A 19,303-nucleotide genomic window follows, 5' to 3' on the forward strand; every position below is an offset into this window, starting at 1 on the left:
GCCGTTCATTTTTACGGCCCTCCTGTACCGCTGACCGTCAACGCACGGCCCCCAATGCAGTCGTGCAGTTTTACGATTGCCAATTGCCGATGTCGGAGTGCTGCTGCAGCGAGCATAAGTGCGTTCAAGCAAAAGAAACAAACAGCCAGCGGCTTGGCCTCCCCAGGAAGATCACCCCACCAACAAATCGCTGGTATCGCTGGTGGCCCTCTCCGGAGGTCAGGTTTGCTGGTTATGTCCAACCGATGGACGAATAAATGTTTCCTTCGACTTTACATGACACGACAACACGATCAGCTCTATCGCTTGGTTGATGAATTTATAGACGATTGCCACTACGCTTCAACCACAGTATCGCCACCGCCAGGGACGTCGAACCGGGACAGTTCGAAGGTCGCTCTGGCCTGGTCGAAAGGTAAACATTGACCAACCGGAGGCAACACCCACGCCCCAAGGCGTGCCAGAAACGTGAACAAAATAGCGTCGCGTTCAGGGCACTCAGCAAATGCTTCCCGTCATGTCGCTCACAGGGCGAAAGCACCCTTCGGCAGGATACAAGAAAACAGGCTGGCGATGAAAAAAGATGCGCCTGACAAAGAGTGAAAACAGCAGCAGTACGAAACTTGAATCGTGTCTAGAATGCTGTAATTGAACCGCTGTTCGCGCACAGGCTTTCTATTTTCCGTTCCGTTGTTGTCGTTAGCCAAAACCCGACGAAGAATGGAAAACAAAACAAACCGCCCCATCCGAACGGCAGATAATTAACTTCCGGTCCCATCTTTTGGGCAACCATTTTCCCTGTCCTTCGTCCGTCAGATTGGCGAGGTTTGTGTTTCAGTGCTTAACCAACAAACGCTAAAAGAACAAAATAAAGCTCATCAAGTCAAACGCCCCAAGTCGAGCGCGTTGCTACGGCGACACGTCCCACGAGGGTCGCCTATGACCATCCCGGGGCGAACCATGGGACAACCGAGCGTTGTGGTGAATCATCCGGAGGTGGGGTTGATGGTTGAACTTAGCCCACTTAAAAGCTGCTGAACCCGGGTATGGACGAAAGCGAGACAACGATGGTGACTACTGACTAGTATCGGTTAGCCTCGTTCTAATGCCATCGTTGAAGTCATTCGCTTTTAATTACTCCCTCAGTTGGTAGCCCTGTTTGTTCGTTTGTCCACGCGTAGTGAGCAGATGGGTGTGTACTTTGGGCCATCTTCTTTGTTTCCTGCCAACTTTCCGTTCGAATGTGTGCGGTCAGTTGCGTTGGTTGCGTGCCATTAAATACTCTAATGATGATTATGAATCGTAACTAATGTTTGACGCGTTAATTTTATAGTATTTTATATACATTTTAATAAGTGGAAGCAGCAACGAAGGAATTTTTCAAAATATTTTCACGAGTTGTTTCACAACGAGTTCTACCGTGCGTGCCAGTATCGTCTGAAAACCCCCATCAACGCGACATGACAAATTAACACTTGCTTTGACACAACCCTCATTTGCCATTCGGTTGTCACAGGTAGTGTCAAAACAACCGATTGCGATAAAATGGTCTGGCCCGGCATTAATTGGATTCCATAAATTAATTATCCACCAATTTGCCCAGCAAAACATAGCTTTACCGCGATGCAGTTGCAATCGCAAAAGTGCACACGCACTTAGAAGTCAGCCCGTACCGGTTAACCCAGACCGAAATGTAGCGGCAGGTAGAAAATTATGACTAACACCCTGCCACCTTCAGTTCGTGCGACCGAGCTGATGGGATATAAAATTTTATTACATCTTATTTTCCTACCATCATGGGCGCCAATTATTATTGAACGTCAAGCTCGTCCGTCGTCTGGATTGCCTGTACGCCTGGTCCGGTCTCATCTTTATTCGCTACGTTCAATTCAAACACCACAAATACACCTCAAACACGAAGACTTTAGTCTATTGTATTGGTAACTTTCTACACTGTTCTATCACGAACTAATATTTAAGCAACAGAATGACGATTCTTAAGCGCCATCCTACCTACGCAAAAAGAATTTCACCGACAGGAAACAACCCACCGATGGCTTCCGAAAGTCACGCGCTCCCATCGACATTCAATTGTTTTTTTGCCGCATTTTGTCACAGAAAGGGATACCGCAATTAACTGCCTGTGAGGAGCGCAAGACGAACGAATTTCCGATCGTGTTCCTTCATTTCTCTACCATTTCAGCTCGATTGGTTTTTAACCCCTCTTTTCTTAAGGTTTTGTTGCTCGTCGACTATATTTCGACCCCTCAATCATTTGGAGAATGATTAAGAATTGTGAGCGGTTCGCGGTACGTTTGGAGGAAGGAAACGTATTATAGTTTCTTCTATTCGATACAGACTTGCGTACGAATCAACCTACCCTACCAACACAGAGCCAAAACACCTGTTCGAACGCGCGAATAGCAACGCACTTAACGATCGGATCCATCCTGTCCGCTGCGCCATCTGGGTACACCCACACCCAATCAGCCCCACAAGGTCCGTGCAACCGTCAGGAAGGTCGAATGTCCGTGTCGCGTTTATTCGACAAGGAGGTGAAGGTGTTTGGCCGCTACCAATACCCGGACAACGCCAGGGCAGTTTGAAGACGCCACCTCAAAGGTTTGCGGCCGACAAAAACTACAACAGCTAACGCAACAACGCGACAAAAACTCGCGCCACAACCAATCGAGGGGGGGCTAACGGCGAGGAAGATTATTTGCTTAAACACTGCCGAACAGACAGTGCCGATTCGATTGCGTTTGGTGACGACCATTGCGTTCCGTCGCCTGCGGGCAATGCAATTCATTAGTTTCACTTTCGGCGTGCACTTGAATGGATCGCCGGAACAGCGATGAACAGTGAGCTGGACACATTGCAAAACAAGTAGCGAGGATAATTACAGTTTCGAACCGTACAGTTAGTTAATACCGCAAAGGGAATGTTTTCGAGGTGTATCCTGCCACGTGGGAAATAAGTTTAAAATGGTTTCAAACAGTGTGGTGTTAAAAGAAGATGTTATTTTTACAGCATTTGTCAAGTATTTTCGAGCGAAAGCCGTAGTTTCGTGAAATTTGTAGTGAATAACATTTGTTTTATGTTTTTTTTTAATCGATGAATAAGTGAGATAACTTCGTGTTTCGTAGTGTGCTGATTTTTGCATCCACTGAATGTGAATATTATTCTGCTCAAAATTGAGCCGATCGCTATATTTGCTCCATAGTGTTCGTGTTACCAGTGACGAGTAATTTATCACGAGCTTAAAACTCCTCTCAAACAAGTGATTTATGTGGCACCATGTTTGATGTGCACTCGAAACCTCTCAAAGTTATGCTGGGATACATTTTATGGTGGTTATATTCAATTATTCTTTTTTTTTATTTCATTGGAATACATTGTCTGTTTAAAAGTGTGAAAATGTGAAAAGTGTTTTTACCAATGACAGCAAAAAAAACAATACAATCAACTTCATATCACACACTAAGTAAACGCTAGCCAGAATTGGTTTCGTGTTCGGCAATGTCACACTGTTGGCCGGATAAAGCCAGGAATGGCATGAAGAGATGTCTAAGTGATAGTGATTTACGGGCTAACGCTTTTTCATGTTGTACTACATTGCTGCTACCACAAAAATGGAAATTGAAACATTGTGCCACCGGTCGACATGGGTCCGTTTAAGCTAGGCTGCTTTGGAGTTTGGAAGGAAGAAAAAATCCCACAAGTGAAATGAAAAAGCCGGTGTAGGAAAGCATTTTGCAGACCACTAGGCTGCCACCGAACGATCGTTTTGCTGTGCCGAGATAAATGAAAGCGATTGTTCAGAAAGTTTTCAATGCAATGAGCTCCATGTTTTGCTCTCTTTGCTCCAAACGAAACATTGCTACATTATTAATTGTTTCAACATCAGCTCGCTAAAATGCAGCTAAACGCCGATGCGCAGGTATTCTACTGTACAATTTATGTCGCCAGATCCGCTCCATTGGACCGGTAGACAGTGCCGTAAGAAGTAGGACAAGATTTTTTCCCAGAAACAATTAAAATTTATGATCTGCCATGACAGTTTTTTTTCTTCGTGACAGAAATGAAAACTTATCTCCAGTTACTCCAGTTCTGTCGGACATTCTTGCCTGCTTGCATGGAAGCATGTCACAAAAAAGTTGCTCAGTGGCAGATATTTCATTTGGGGCAGCCTGAGAGGAGAATGACACTGTGTGAGGAAGCCGGATGATTTGTTGCTAATGAATTCTATCACAGGCCAATCCTTAACATGGTTTGGCTTGGCTCAACGATTTTGAGCATAGGATCCTCATCGTCTAACTTCAAGTATTGCCTCTCTGGCGTCAATCCCACAGTGCAGTAAGTGCGGTACGGTGCAAACAAAGTAAAATTGTTGATGCATTTGGCTGCGATAAGCGTTCCGGTAAATTAAGCAAAATCGGCACAAGAATTAAGTTGGACCATTCGCACAGCACATTACGATGCAAGTTTCATGCATACCCCTTTTATAAGTTCAGAAATTTCAAAAACTGAACGTCTAGAGTAGTGAGCTAGAGATTGGTTGCGCAAAACTAACTCAGTTCACAACAAAGTAATAAAATGTTACATTTTTCATGAGTCGTCCTCACCGACCCCATAGCAATTTAAATGTTGTGCAGTGTGATCCAAATCTTAATCGATTTAAAATTAAATCATGTACATACATTCGTAACGACCGACTTACTTCCGAAGCTGAGATAAAGAGTGAAAAAGAGATACGCGCGTACAGTGTGCCTCTTCGCTAATGCATTCGAGATGTTCAAACTGTCGGTCAATATTTGTGCCAAATAGATTGGGCAAACGTTATCTGGCTAGACAAAGTGCCGGAAGTTTGTAACATTGGTTTGTTCATTGTCTTTAATAGTCTTGTAGTTAGTGTGTGTTTATATTAACTCAAAATCAAATAAAAAGATGCTCATAATTGGGAGGTTTAATGTGTAGTTTAAAAAAAAAATGATTTTTAAGAAAATAATGAGCGGTATTTGAATGAGATTTTAATTTGATGCAAAATTTTGTGAAATTCACTGTAAAAATCACGACCAATTATGCAATTCGTGCTACTTGAATGTCCGGACAAGAAAATCAAACACTTATATTCTCAAACATCCTCATGCTAACGAACGGATACGATGAATCAATGATAAGTACGTTATTATCATGGCATTTTCTTTCCCCGTCCTGTTGGTACACGCAATTAGCTTCAAAATCAATCACCACCAAGAAAATACTTATCATGACATTTAGACCAAATATTTGCCACCCACGGCCTGTTTACATTTCGATCGGCCTTTTGTCAAGATGGTTTTGTAAGCAGCGACACACGTGCCATTCTTGAGAAAAGCGTTCATCAAGACCGCCATGATTTATTGCAATTCGATCGTAACAGTATGCCACGGACCCCGGCATGTAGCCGGGTGGAAATGGTGTGTAAATTTGAGCAATTCACCAAGATTAGGCAAGTAATTAATCAACTTGAGAGCGTTGTTCAAACTGTTTGGGTTTTGGTGAGAGCTTTGGTTCGTACAAACAGCATCCGGTACACCTCACACATCACACATCGAATAAACGAGCCTGCTACATGGACATGACATGGGGTGAAAATCGTAAAGAAATCCATCTTTTCGGTCGACAAATAGCTGCACAAGATGGATTGGTTAGTTTTCCTGCGAATATGATTGTGTCAACAATTTCGGGCACAGTATGTATTGCCGTCGGCCATAGGTTGGAGTAAGTGCGGGTTTAACCATTTTGTGGGAGTTCTTTCGATTGCTGATCTCCCATTTGCTAGATATTGCTGGTCGTATACGTATGGTCCGGAATATGGTTGCAAGATAATCTTCCAGATTGATAGAATCGTTATTCGGAGGAAAAACAACATCACGAGAAAGATTTCTGAGAAAGATGTGCGTTTGAATTGTGCGGTGTTTTTTTTTTCGAATAACCCACAAATATATATCGTGAACTGTCATTTATGCAGCCTCTTTTCTAGTTCTCCTTTCCGAGGATGTTTACCTTTGACCCATATTTTCCAAATCGTAACTATAGTACAATTTATCATGATACTATCATTAAAAATGATTTCATTGGGAAATGTTTTTCGAACAACTGTTCTGATACTTACGAGATCCTGCTTGGTGTTCGTTGAGACATCCCCTTTCAGTGTCCACTTTTAGTCATCATTGCAGACTTGCAATAAGAACAATTTAGCTTCATTTAGCTTATGAAAAAAAAAATCACGAAATTAATGTGTTCAGCAATGTGTCAACAAAACACAACCACACACCACAAACATTTGAATGCAAAGCTGTACTGCTAGTTTTTCAGAATTTTCAAATTGAAGTAAGGTTTTTCTCCAAAACAAGATAACAAAATGTCTTACCCTATTGCACTAGATTGTGGAACGCAACTTCTTGACCTTGTTGCGAATAGGAAGCAGAAAAAACCCTGGCGCAGTATATTGCTAGTTGCTTCAAACTTATCGCAACGGTAACGAAACTCATCACCCAACCGTGGGCCAACACTTCCATGTCTAATCACATTGCGAATGCTATTCATGTTTGTTGGCACTGGTCCACCGTTGGATGGTTTGTTATCCATTCTCCTTGCTTCGAGCCGGTTGCTGCTCAACACCAACCGAATGAGCTTGCAATGGCAAACAGGTATAAAATGGTGAAGTGAAAACGAACGTACCGGTTCGAAGCGCTGAGGGAGAGAGAGGAGTAGTTGCGGGCAAAACCCGCAAACAAGACGACGAACCGTAACATAATGCAACGCAACATAAATTGACAATCTTACCTTGTCGACAACGACGTGATCATGTCATTACGCTAGCGAGGTAGCAACTCGCTTGGACAGCCTCATGGGGTCCTGCTGGTAGGAAGTCGATTGTGCTGCCAACGGTTTTTGTAGTCGCTTGTTTGTCCACTCTCGGTTGCAGAATCTGGTATCAGCATCGTGTTTTACCGTGCTTGTTGTTCGCTAATGTTGTTCGGAAGTGGAAGCCAAAGAGTGTCCATTTTATGCGACATCAGTCTTGGTGCAAAACATCATTTTTTTAATATGTAATCTAAGAATACATTGGACATTGGTGGAGCACAGTTAGATTGAAATTAACATTACAGTTGTTCAAATCAAAGCAAATATTTATAGAAATACAAATGATAAAACTTCTGCTACAATTATTCTATAGACTATTAATAGATTCTATAGAAACGCGTTTCTATTGCGATGGTTCTCTAAGATCGCAACAACCATTTACAAAAAAGTAAACATTTACTTTAAACCAAACTCCTCTAATACAGGTAGACTACCATCAGCAAGAACTTCTCGTCGCTTATCACTGGCCACTCGATAAAATATGATTGAAGAAGAAAAATGCAATAAAATAAAACTTTACGACCATTTGATTTCACACAAAACGTCAATGATGGCGTTTGAATGGGTCTCCGTTCCTGATCACGGCACCACGTTGTCCGTCACTCTTTCTTTTATTTTTCCATTCATCTCCCTTCTTGCCAACACCTCCGCTGCTCGGAATGGTTCAAGATGGTCGTTGCGCGGTTACGGTGACATTGAACGACTGTACCAACGGCTCCGATTTGCGTTATGTCCAGGGAGATGATTTTTACGAACCGCGGATTAAGGCCTTCCCTGTATTGCAAAAACCAAAGCGCAATGGTGAGTGGTGTATGTGTGTGCTTGCAGGATGATGGCTGGGGCAAATAATATAATACGCTTTTTAACTGCAATCCTACCTACGCTGCCAGATGAATGGCGGAGACGAGAAAAAAGAACGGGTAAAATGATAAATAAATAGCTACAAAATGGAATGCCTCGCGATGAACATTTTCATAGTAATGTGTTTTGATTCTTGCTGCTAGCCCCCGGTATCGGTTGCCGGGGACTTTTACGAGACTACCACAACAAAGAGACACAATACACCATTAGCAATTTGTGTCAATTTTAATGTTTATTGGTTTATTCTTCCGTCCCATTTTTATACGTTCGATTTGACGTGTGGTGCCGCAGTCTTATCATTCGCATGCTTATGTTTCGGTATCTATAGCATTGTTACTGATTCATTGAAATCAAATTGATCATTTTGAGGTTGTAATTGCCTGAAGTTGTAACGTCCCCCAGCCTCTTCGATGAATGGTAAATTGTGTTGAAAATGTTAAAAATTGGATGAACGAATTATATTGCCATTTTCTGCATCTCTTCGATGCGATGTAATTTAACATGTGCAATGTTCAGTGAATGTTCAATATTGCCTGCTTTAATGCAGCACACAACTTTAAGTATCTTAGCTTGAAATGTCTTTACTTTATTTTAAACCATGATCAAATGCATATTCGTACGCATTAATTGGTTTGAGAGAAGATTTTCACTTTATTGTTTTTGTTTATTTGCGCATGCTAGAAGCATCAAATTATGCTACTGTTTGTTATTTTAAAGCACAAAATGTATATAAAAATATACAAACAAACTTGTGAATAGGGATACTTAAAAGAGCGGAATGCACAGGGATAGTTGAAGTGTGTGTGGTTGTTATTGCATACTTTTTATTTATTTTATTTTTACACTATGACGGTCCAAGGCCGTATGGTCCCCAGAATTTTTCGAAATTAAACGTCGCTGGGCGTATCATCCCAGTTATGAGCCATATCCCGGGCTTGTTCGGTTGTTTCATAAACTAGTTTATAACTACGGATTGTTGTGGCGAGTGGCATATGGTGATGTGGGCTGGGTTATTGATCTTATTATTGCTGGATTGGTGGTGTGGATGGTTGAAGCAATAGTGGTGATGACAATGGTGATTTTGTGAAAACTCTTTACACTCTTTTCAGATATTTTGTTGTCTGTTGTCAGTATTATATCTTATCCTAGTGTGTTGGCATTCACTAGGACATGCATTGTTGCAGTTTTTGCACTATGAACTGGAAGACTAGAATTAGAATTAAATTCTAATTACACCAGTGAGTCAGAATTAATGTTCCTAATCCTAGCCCCTTTTATTGCACCTCTCGTGAAAAATATAACTCGGTCATTTGTCTCACGATATTAAAGACATGCCTTGATATTATCATCATATTTTTAAAGCAATAAAACAAATATATGCAGTAACGACAGCTGCAAAATGTAACGGTCTTTGTTAAGAATCCAACAAACCACCAGCCAGTGTTGTTACCATGCACTTATCAAAGCTTTTTTCATCACACAGCGTCCTATAGTTTGCTACTTCATAATCGTAATGGTTCATTCAAGCGACTCCATGAAGTGGTCCTTCCGATGGAGAGATCCATTTTCTACTCCATTTGACGTCAGCTCGATTTATCGCCTGCCTGTGACAGAGCCGACAAAAATCCAACCTAAACCTAAAGCTTATCCAAGTTGTCCACGGAGCAAGTTTCCCGTTACAAGAGAAACGCAAGAAAACGGGAAGAAAAACAAGAGCCTTAGCCGTGGAATTCAAAGTGATTTGGCATGCAAATGGATGGAGGCATAATCACTAGTCAGAAATTAAGCGTGGAGAAGACATTGGTGCTATCAGTGTCTTTTTTTTTTTTTTTGTTACAAGAAGTTCGTTGTTAGCATTGGGAATCGTTTGTGATGATGGAGTATTTCAAAGTGATGGAAATATTTCAAGATAATTACCTGATTCGATGGCGTCTTGACGAAGGATTTGGGGAATGAAATTCAACCTTAATGGAGCCTACAACAGGATTTAGACCGCGAGCGAATCTGCCTGCGGTGGATTTGGTCGTTTTCTTTGAAGTTGAAGAAAGTGTTGTATAGGTGAAGAAGTCGTTGGTTTCAACTAAATTACAACCTGAATAGTATTTCAATTTTAATGCAGCACGGTTATCTCGTTTATGACAAATGTTTGCTTCTGACTTATTTATTGGTAATTAGCTACAGCCAACTGAATACGTCTACTATGAATATATGTACTACAGCAACTTGCCGGACATGCAAGTGTAACTCATTCAAACAAAGAAGAAGAAAACACAGCCGAGTGCATTAATTAGCTTTTCCATTAACAAAAACTCAAACCATCCGTTTACCGGAGTTAGTGCAAACGGAAAACGACACCAACAGCACCAACAATAGCAGTACAAATAGCAGTGTGTCCAAACGGTGTGCCAAAAGTATCACGCAAGCAGATCCACCCTTATATTTTTACAAAATGGTTCAACGGATTGACATATCTACCATCTCCGGAGGTGACAAAATTCTGGTATGAAAAGTTAAATTATGTTACTAGTGTATAAGTAATGCATAACATATTTGTCAAAATATTTTTAACTCATTACATAAAAGTACTATTTATTCAAAGAAGTTTATTGTGCAATGCTTGTATGTCCTAACGATCAACAATATTTGTGTTTGCTTATTTACCAGTGTAGTCGAATTTTGAATAAGGATGAAGTATTCAGCTTAGTGTTTATCGGGTCAGAAGTTAGAGTTCAAAAAATGACATAATCTCGTTAATCCCTCACAAAGGAGAACATAAACTGTCTGTTATCCAATAAATAAAGTAACTGCCTTATACTAATTAACGCTACACGTATTTATACGAGATTTTGTACATACGACAATCCCAACGGGTATCTATAACTATCATATTTGAGAGATTTATAATTGCTAGCAATTGATCCACAAATAAAGGCACAAAAAGCCTAAGAGCTTCCGCGATTCCGAGAACGAGGAAAGGAAATCAAACAAACGGTAATACTCTTTATCTTTGAACGAATTTCCCTTTGCGCCTCCAAAAGTCAACACAGATGCTCTGAACAAATCCCAAAGACAACCGTAGCTGTGAAGAACACTAACTTGTTGTACCGTGGGCTCTAGTCGTACCCAGCCACACATTCTATCGAGCGCGCAACATAGTTTGGGAACGGATCGTTAGAGGTGATCAAAGTTCATTGCCATCCTTACAATTGCTCTCGACTGGTGCTAGGGTGTGTTTGTAGCGCGCTATCATCTAGTAACGCCCACCTCTACGTGGCCTTTAAGGCGAAATCCCGGCGAAAGTTCGACCGCCCCGATCGGAACTGAGTGTGTATTCGCTTAATTAAAAGTTTGCCGCACTACAAAGAACGCAAGACGGCCTAATTGATTAAATATACTCTTGAATGGGAAGTTACTTACACCTAATGCGCTACAGCTAAAGTGGGCGCAGTGCGAAATTAAGTAATTATGGCTCGTAATAGGACTTTTTTGCACGAGTTGTGTGCATTAAGAAATTAGGATAATTTTTATTTAACTAAAAGGGGTTGATAAAAATGTTCAGTGGATGAAGAATCATACAGATGAACGGAAAGTTTAAAATGTTTTTGATGCTATGAATCATGTGGTTTTCGAAATGTTGCTACTTTATAGTGTTGAATATCCCCCATTCTTCCTCATCATCACTGCAATTTGTTGAATGGAACCGTCAGCCTATCGATCAATCATCATAACGTGCTTCCATTCATGTAGAATAATTGCAACGAAAACATTGAGTTCGGCATCCGTATTCCAGCACAAATTAACAACATAGCTTTAATGGGCCAAAAAGTTGTTGGTTTATCGATATGCTCGCTTTGGGCGCTATTTTCTCGTTTGATACAGTTGGTGCTTCTCCATACACACTTCTAATTGTCTTACTCGGTGGGTGGAATCGTAATCAAACTTAATTGAGCGTACCTAATCAGGTGGGTGCAATTAGGAATTACTTTAGCACGAGACGCTTTTGTTGATGGTTGACATTCGCTCCGAACGGCCATTGTTGATGGGTATGTAATGAGAAGCGGCAAATAATTATCTTTCTTTATCATGATTTTACTTAACTAATCGATCAGAACGGTTACGGTTTACTTCTCATTCTCTTCCTACACCAAATGCCTTCAATAGAAATATTAACGCAATTAAGGCAATCAAACGATATTTAAACGATTCAAAATTGTTCGATTCAAATGCATGAAATCTTGCTGTGAATAAAAGCTAGATTGATATTATTTAGCATATTATTTCCAATAGAGGTGAATGGTAACCACGACCTAGGTCATACGCAAATAAGAATCCTCAATGGCATTCCTCACATGTTTCAAATTCTTTAGATTCCATGCACATTTCGTCTGAGATCGTCAGCCTTATCAAAGTCTTGGGCAAAAGGCTGTAAAATTCCATTGAATCATCACACTACGCAACACCACTCATGGTGCCACGAGTAGCGACAATGCCATTGTGAGATAATACCTCTCGCCGGAAACGACACGTTCGATTTAAGGGTCATCGAAAAAGGTTTTCCATCGCTACTCCCATGATTCCCGCTCTCTCGTTAGCCAAAACCGCCCACACTTGCTAAGCATAGGTGACGCTTCGCTTCATGTGGTTTCGTGCAGCTCCCGAGACCAATTATTCCGGGCACGTCTACCGGTGGATATTCGAGGTCGTGCGGTTAAGCGGGACTTTCCAGGCCCGCCAAAAGCAAAACAAGAAAAAGAAATAACCTAACGAGAGCAAGGTGTTAAGGGTGTTGGTTTCGCATGTAAAACGTGTACTTTGGGCTAGATCGAATTGAAGACACGTACCACCAGTTAGCGTACGGCTGATATACGAGGAAAAGAAGGGATTTATTATTGCGCCCAATGTGCACTGGCGTTGAAGCTTTACTGTCACGTACCAATATTTCAGACACAATTCAGCAGGATAATTTTTTAAAGTGTCTGTGACCTTCATAATTGCTTTCATCGATTAAATGTAAAGCGTATTTTTCGAGGTTAAACAATGCGCTGCATTGTTTATGTATTGCCTTCTAAACTAATTGAAATGTTACTCAACACTCAAAATAATGTCTGAAGCTTTCAAAACCCGCAAACAGCCATGACTCTAAAAGCTTTTCCTCGGAACCGCTTTTATCCGTTACATTCCCATCTATAAACTGGCGCTTTTATTATTTAATGACAAACTCCAAATGGGAATTTTTTAAAATGCCACTAAATCGTTCCTTGCACATTCGGACGAACATTCGGATGTCAAAATAATAAAACAAATACCAGAAAAGCCTATCGCAGTCCTACTCCCTCGCAGGGATCAAGCAGAGTCCGATGACAGAAACGTTCCATCATCCGCGGAGGCTACTAATGTAGGTTCGATTTTGCCATCATGAGTTATATTTTATTCAACGAACTCAAGTGGAAAGTCCGTCCGATTGTGGAAAGTTGTGTAATGAAAAGAAATGGAACAAGAGGAGACACACTGGCAAGGCTAACGAAATTCAGTTTTATGAGTCAATTGCGCCAGCGGAAGTAGTGGCGCTCATTGTTTGACGATAAATTTCATCAACGTTCCACTTACCCTCTCTGCTCCCGGTTCAGTGTCTCTCGACAAGGCCAAATCGCGTGCTGTCGTGTTTTGTTGAGTTTTCCCTTTCCGAGTCGATTAAATAAATGCCTCCGAGTGGGATTCGAACGAAGCCAGCGAATGACAACGGGAAAAATGATACGATCTAAACGAGCGAAAAGATGAACCATTTCCTTTCGTACCATTACCTCGGTGCTGCCGCTGTTGTGTAGCATGGCTAGAATTTTCTCGACTCATTTTCTTCCTTATTCCTATCGTTTTTTGTACCACTTTCCAGGAACCATCCACTGGCCGGCGGGGTAAACTTTCCTCCTTACGCCGTTCGCTGAACGCGCTCCGCTGTAGGATATCGAAACGAGGCCGCTCGAAGCCACCCGACCAATTTCTGGACAAATTTTCCGCCGCTTCCGCCACCTCCGATACCCGGTTGCACCAGGCGGGCTGCGTTGCGCCACAGGCAGTCCCTTCCGATGGGGTGTGCAGTCGCCTGTCGGTCGATCCGTCCCTTCCATCGCACTATCGGGTAAGTAGCCAACCAAGCGCAATTGATTCGCACAGTCCTCACTCTGCGACTTAAGGTTTACTGCCCGTGAAGTTTGCCATTGTCGCGTTCGCTAATTGTGAGTTTAATTTTTATTTTTTCACTCCCATCAACACCTCCATACCTCATTAAACGCCGTAAATGAGTAACAGCCTGATTGCAGTCATTTCAATTAGAAGAAATCTGGGTAATTGGTTTGTCACTCTACCATTGTATTCGAATGAAACGAACTGAAGCAATTGTTGTGTTTTATTTGCTGGTAGGACGTTGAAACTAATTGACGTTCCGATTTCTTCAACAAACAACGGCAAACAATTCTTATTGTGCTGTGGAGTTGAAGATGTTATATAAACCAAAAATGTGCAATTGATATAAGCTTTTCTTTTCATAATCGTTGGCTATTCAACTATTCACACAGTTTAACACAGTTTGAACATGGTCCAGCATGTGCGAAGATTTGAAATTCTACTACGGCACATTATGGTTAAACTTGAACGAAATCCACGAATTGATCCTACTTTACCGTTGCTCTAGAAACCCTGTATCCATCTAAAACCCTGTATCATCTCAAAAAACTTATCAAAATGCAAGGAATTTTTATTTTGTGATAATTGGTACCTTTTCTAGTTTCTTTTCAACTGCTACTAGAATCTGTGGTGATTGTTGTTGAATCCTTCATGTTTTCTGGAATTAACTTCGTATGTGGAGTTAATTTTGAATAAAGCTTTTTCAACTTACATATCTACCATGTCGAAAAGTTTAGCAAGTGTGCGAGTTAAGAAAGGTTTGGGTATGTAGTATGTATGCAGGAAAGTATGCACACAAATATTTATGTACATATAAGGTATTTTTATTATTGTAGGATTCACATTAGTCCAAATTAAAAAAGTTCTAGTACTACTTTAAAATTAAGCAAAAATACAGACTTGAATTATAACATGCTGTGGTTGTATTCATTAACAATGTTATTAAAACTCTGCAAACTACTCAGCTTCAGCATCCTCTTCTATTGTACGATGGATAATAAATGATATCCAAACTAAACAAGAACTTCTATGTAAAACATTTTTCATGCAGTGTGTTAGGCTCACTGTTTGTTCTAAAGGCCATGGTCCTTTGGAGATCATATTAATCTTGCTCATTCATAAGACGCACTGCAAAAAAACGACCCCATAAAACACAAAAAATGAGAGTAATTTTTCTTCGAATGCAGTTGAACCCTCCCTTTCATCGTACGCCTACAGATCACTATTAATTTTGCCTCAGCGTAAAGCACATAAGCAAAGACAAGCTTGCCAATTGGAGAAAAATAACATCAGCCCTTTGAAAGCTACAGGCAATGTTAGCCTGAACACATTCGTAACCACGGCGAAGGATGTCCGTTGTTGTTCTTCACCATGCATGCAGAGTGCAGAGTCCCTTTTTTGCCAGTTTTTATCGACCGGAACCCCTATCCGGTACGGGCGGACGTGTAGTTCCGTTGTAGGCCCGGTAACGGCAACGAAGCGTGAAATACCGATTTCCGGATTTCAGCGCAACAGCCAAGGAATCAAACGATGCCTTCGTATCAATTTCATGCTCGCTTGAATGGATTAGTTGTGAAGCTGGCACCAGTTCTAGCAGATGTGAAGCAAAATCTTATTAATTTCACAAGACACATTAGACAACAAATGGATAAGTGGCTCAATGTCGTGGTAGATACATGCTAAATTTATTCACATTAAGGAACGTTTTCGCATTTTTCAGCGTCATGTAGTTACTGAATAAACATGGATTAAAAATGAAAAATAATTTATTAACATGACTCGTTTATTGACCAACGGGCTAATGTATAACTGAATATAACTCAATACATGTTATAAGATTGACATATTCAAGTAATTCAAAAAAAAATAATGTACTTTAGGATCGAGAAGATCTTATCTGATCGGTCAATACTATGATTACACCAATAAACGAGATACATTCTACTGAACAATGATTTCATTAACTATATGGAAAAATCAATTAATAAGATACTACTCAGCCACGAAGCATCAACCTAAGCAAGGAACCACCAATGCTTCTACACAAGGTACCCAAATTCCACCGCCCACCAACAAAATACAACGCCCCGTTTCCAAGCGAACGCGAAAGCGCTGTTAAAGTTTCCCGGATACCTCTGGTCTGGGTCGTCAAGAGTGCGGTAAAGGTGGCAAGAGTGCGAAGATTCCCTCGTTCCGAAAACATTAGCAAATAGGAAATATTCTCAACAAACTCATCGACATTGATGGTCGCTCGTTCAGTGGTATAGAACGTGTATACGGTTTGGTGGTAAATAATGAGCGAGAATTAAGTACCCTACGGCTTAGTCGGTGCTGCTTGGTCGACGGGTTCGGTTTAAGAGGACTCTCACTGGTTTTGCGGTTTTGCCAGCTGCGCTATCGTCTGTAACACTCTGCACAGCACCAAACGGTAGATGGAGAAGGTTTTTGAAGTTGACTTTGCTCACTTGTTTGTCTGTTCAAACACAAGAAGTCAAAACATTGGTCTGTGTTTCGGTATGGTAGCTTTACACTGCCGCGAATACACCCAGTGACGGTGGTGTACGCAAAGGGAAATCCCCATTTGCGTAATAATATTGTGGCCCACAGATACTTGCGTCTTCCAAACATTTATAATGAAACATCAACGAATGCGAACACTGTGTCGTACCTTAGGCAGGATGCTCCACATAACGCATCTTATTCTTGGAAAATCTTGGAAGAGTCAGACAGAACCGTGAAAGAAACCCGTGAATAGGGATTTATGTTAATGTTAGATGCACAATCATGATGGTTGAAGATTCGCTTTATTGATTAATCATGCCAAGTTCGTCAGTTTTCGATGCTAGTGAATACTATCCATTATGTAGATGGCGTACGCGTACGTGCAAAATGTATCGTAATTGAGGTTCATTACCCGTACTGAATGCAAACAATTGTAAAAACTCGGAGCACATAAATAAATATGTAATACAAAACATTACGAGAATATAACGCAATGTAGTAATTTGCGGTGTGCAAGAAATTGCAGTGAATATAAGAATAGGATTAAAAACTGTAGAATTTAAAATTTAAAATGCATAATGTTCTGAAGTTCAAGGATTCTGTACAAGGCTATGAGGATATTAAAAAAAACACGTGCTTTTTTATTGGGATTTTCCTTAAAACTTTACATAAATTCAAAATCATTTTTCACACACAAATAGATGTGTTAACAATTTTGTTTTACTCTTTACACTCACAATTTATTTTTCACTTACCCCAAGCAAAAATATCTGTAAAATAATATTTAAACATTTTCAAACGTACCATGCTACCCAAGGTCTGCCCATTGCCATATCATGGACTTATCAGATAAACACTTCTCTTTCATGGTCGTCTAGTGGCTGTCCGTCGTTTCGCTGGCTGTACTATACAATATCATATTTGTGATAGGACGAGCGGTCTTCTGGGAGCTGAACAAACAAGCCTCCGTGCTTTGGTGGATCCTAGACTATCTGTGTGATTTCATCTACTTGACCGACACGCTGGTTCACTGTCATGAGGGTAAGTACAAAACGAAGTTGCTACGATATGTGTAAATAGTCGGAAAATTGCGTAGATAAAATCTTTTGCTTTGAATGTCTTCATAAGTTTAGCATCGGAAAAATGCATCCAAATTATCTACATCTACAGAGCAGAAGACGATCTTTCAAAACGTTCCACCGGCATCTTTCTTCATAACCCCATAATCAGTGTAATCCCTCGATGATCACCTTTGTTATGCGGTAAAATCGTGGCTAATGCTTTCTTTCCTATCAAGCACTAGCATCATCATTGGCACGCGCTCCAACCAACCCGTCGTTTACCGTTCATTTGCTAAAAGCTGCAAGTCTTTCACAGGCCCATAAACAACAACATCCCACGTTCAGCGTTGCTTCTTCGCATCGTGATACTGCAGGGAATCCTGCACGTATGGTTTCGTCCATTCGTTCACCTCGTTCCTTCGGCAGTGTCGAGAAAAAGTTGGACAAACCACAAAAACCATCTCCGAGTGGGTGTGTACGGAACGGGCACCGTACGAAGCTTATTTTCGTCTCGCAAAGAATGCGCATGGGGAAAGTACACCAAAATTCCCCGTTCGGCCGCAGAATGTGGCATAACTCACAAATTATCTGTAATCTCGATGGATCTTGCTTTAATTACCGCAACAGCCATCATTTCCACGTCCAGTACCCTAACGCGGGTACGTGTGCGAAGGCGTCCGGCATTTTCAAGGAGCTGCATATTCCCCACGGACGACTTGGTGCCGTACCTACCGAACGATAAAGTCACGGAAATACTTTGCTCATCGGTTCGGGATACATTGACAATGCGCTACCGGAAGCACATTTGTGCCTTTTTGTCCTGTTTGCTTCCGACTATGTTTTGCCCATCGTTAGACTTTCGATCAAGCGCACCCAGCGAAACTCGACCAACGAACCCGAGAGGCTAGAAAAAGTTGCTTGCCTTTGAAAATTATACGAAAACTTCTCCATTTTCGGCCACTCCGATGGCATCTGCGACGCGCCGCACACTCCTATCTTCCCAAGACAATATGCGAGAGGCTCCGGTGTCCTTTTGTACGTCCGAGCGCTCGTGCGTTTCCTGCATCCATAGCTACCACGACATCCTGTTCGGTGTGCTCGAGGATTGGCCGGTAGTCCCCGGGGCCGGATCCAAGAATTTGTTGCTTAAGCTAGAAAATAGGTTAATCGATCGCCGGGCCAGATAATTTATTTCCTGCTAGCACAAATGTTCCCGCCCGTTTGCACCATTTGCCGTGGGAACGAAAATGTTGGAGACAGGACATAGCTGACAAGCACCAGCAGAAGCCATGCCAAGTCCGGAAGGTCATGCCGGTTTCTGGATTGGCTCGCATTGCAGAGATCCGCCGGCGGAAGGATCCGACATTGGCCTGACTTAAATGCAGGCAACTATTGTTCTTCCGCCACTTTCCGGGTGGATGCTGCCCTTCACCGCAAGCTTACGGTTGTAAGGCTCTCTTCGAAGATTAGGAAAATGAGATTGGGTTAGAGGCGAACAATGTTGACGTCGGTTTCCGGGGAGAGACACCCGAAGGTGCCCTCTCTTTATCATGTTGTCTTACTCAAGCCAAAGGAGATGGAAACGAGTAATTCATTAAATTGTACCCCGGTCAGCTTGTAGTATTGGTACTCGGTTGGGAAATCCTTCTTCCCAGCATCCAATCAGATGTGAGGGAGAACAAGGTGTAGCGGAACATGTAGTGATTTGTGGTGGCTGTCTCCCCTGAAGGGATATGCTTCGATTGCTACCGGACCCTCACGTAGCATGGGTACGAAAAACCCATCTC

At 41.6% G+C, this 19,303-nt stretch overlaps 1 protein-coding gene across 1 annotated transcript in view; it reads left to right on the forward strand.

Annotated features, from left to right (window-relative positions):
- Positions 1 to 19,303, forward strand: part of LOC128711728 (cyclic nucleotide-gated cation channel subunit A) — a 43,072-nt gene that overhangs the window by 13,912 nt on the left and 9,857 nt on the right. Inside the window, exons 3-4 of the mRNA XM_053806613.1 lie at positions 13,664 to 13,909; positions 17,334 to 17,496. Coding sequence (XP_053662588.1) covers positions 13,664 to 13,909; positions 17,334 to 17,496 — 409 coding nt within the window. The remainder of the gene's footprint in view (positions 1 to 13,663; positions 13,910 to 17,333; positions 17,497 to 19,303) is intronic.

This window comes from Anopheles marshallii, chromosome 3, assembly GCF_943734725.1.
Source record: "Anopheles marshallii chromosome 3, idAnoMarsDA_429_01, whole genome shotgun sequence".
Classification (NCBI taxonomy): Eukaryota; Metazoa; Arthropoda; class Insecta; order Diptera; family Culicidae; genus Anopheles; species Anopheles marshallii.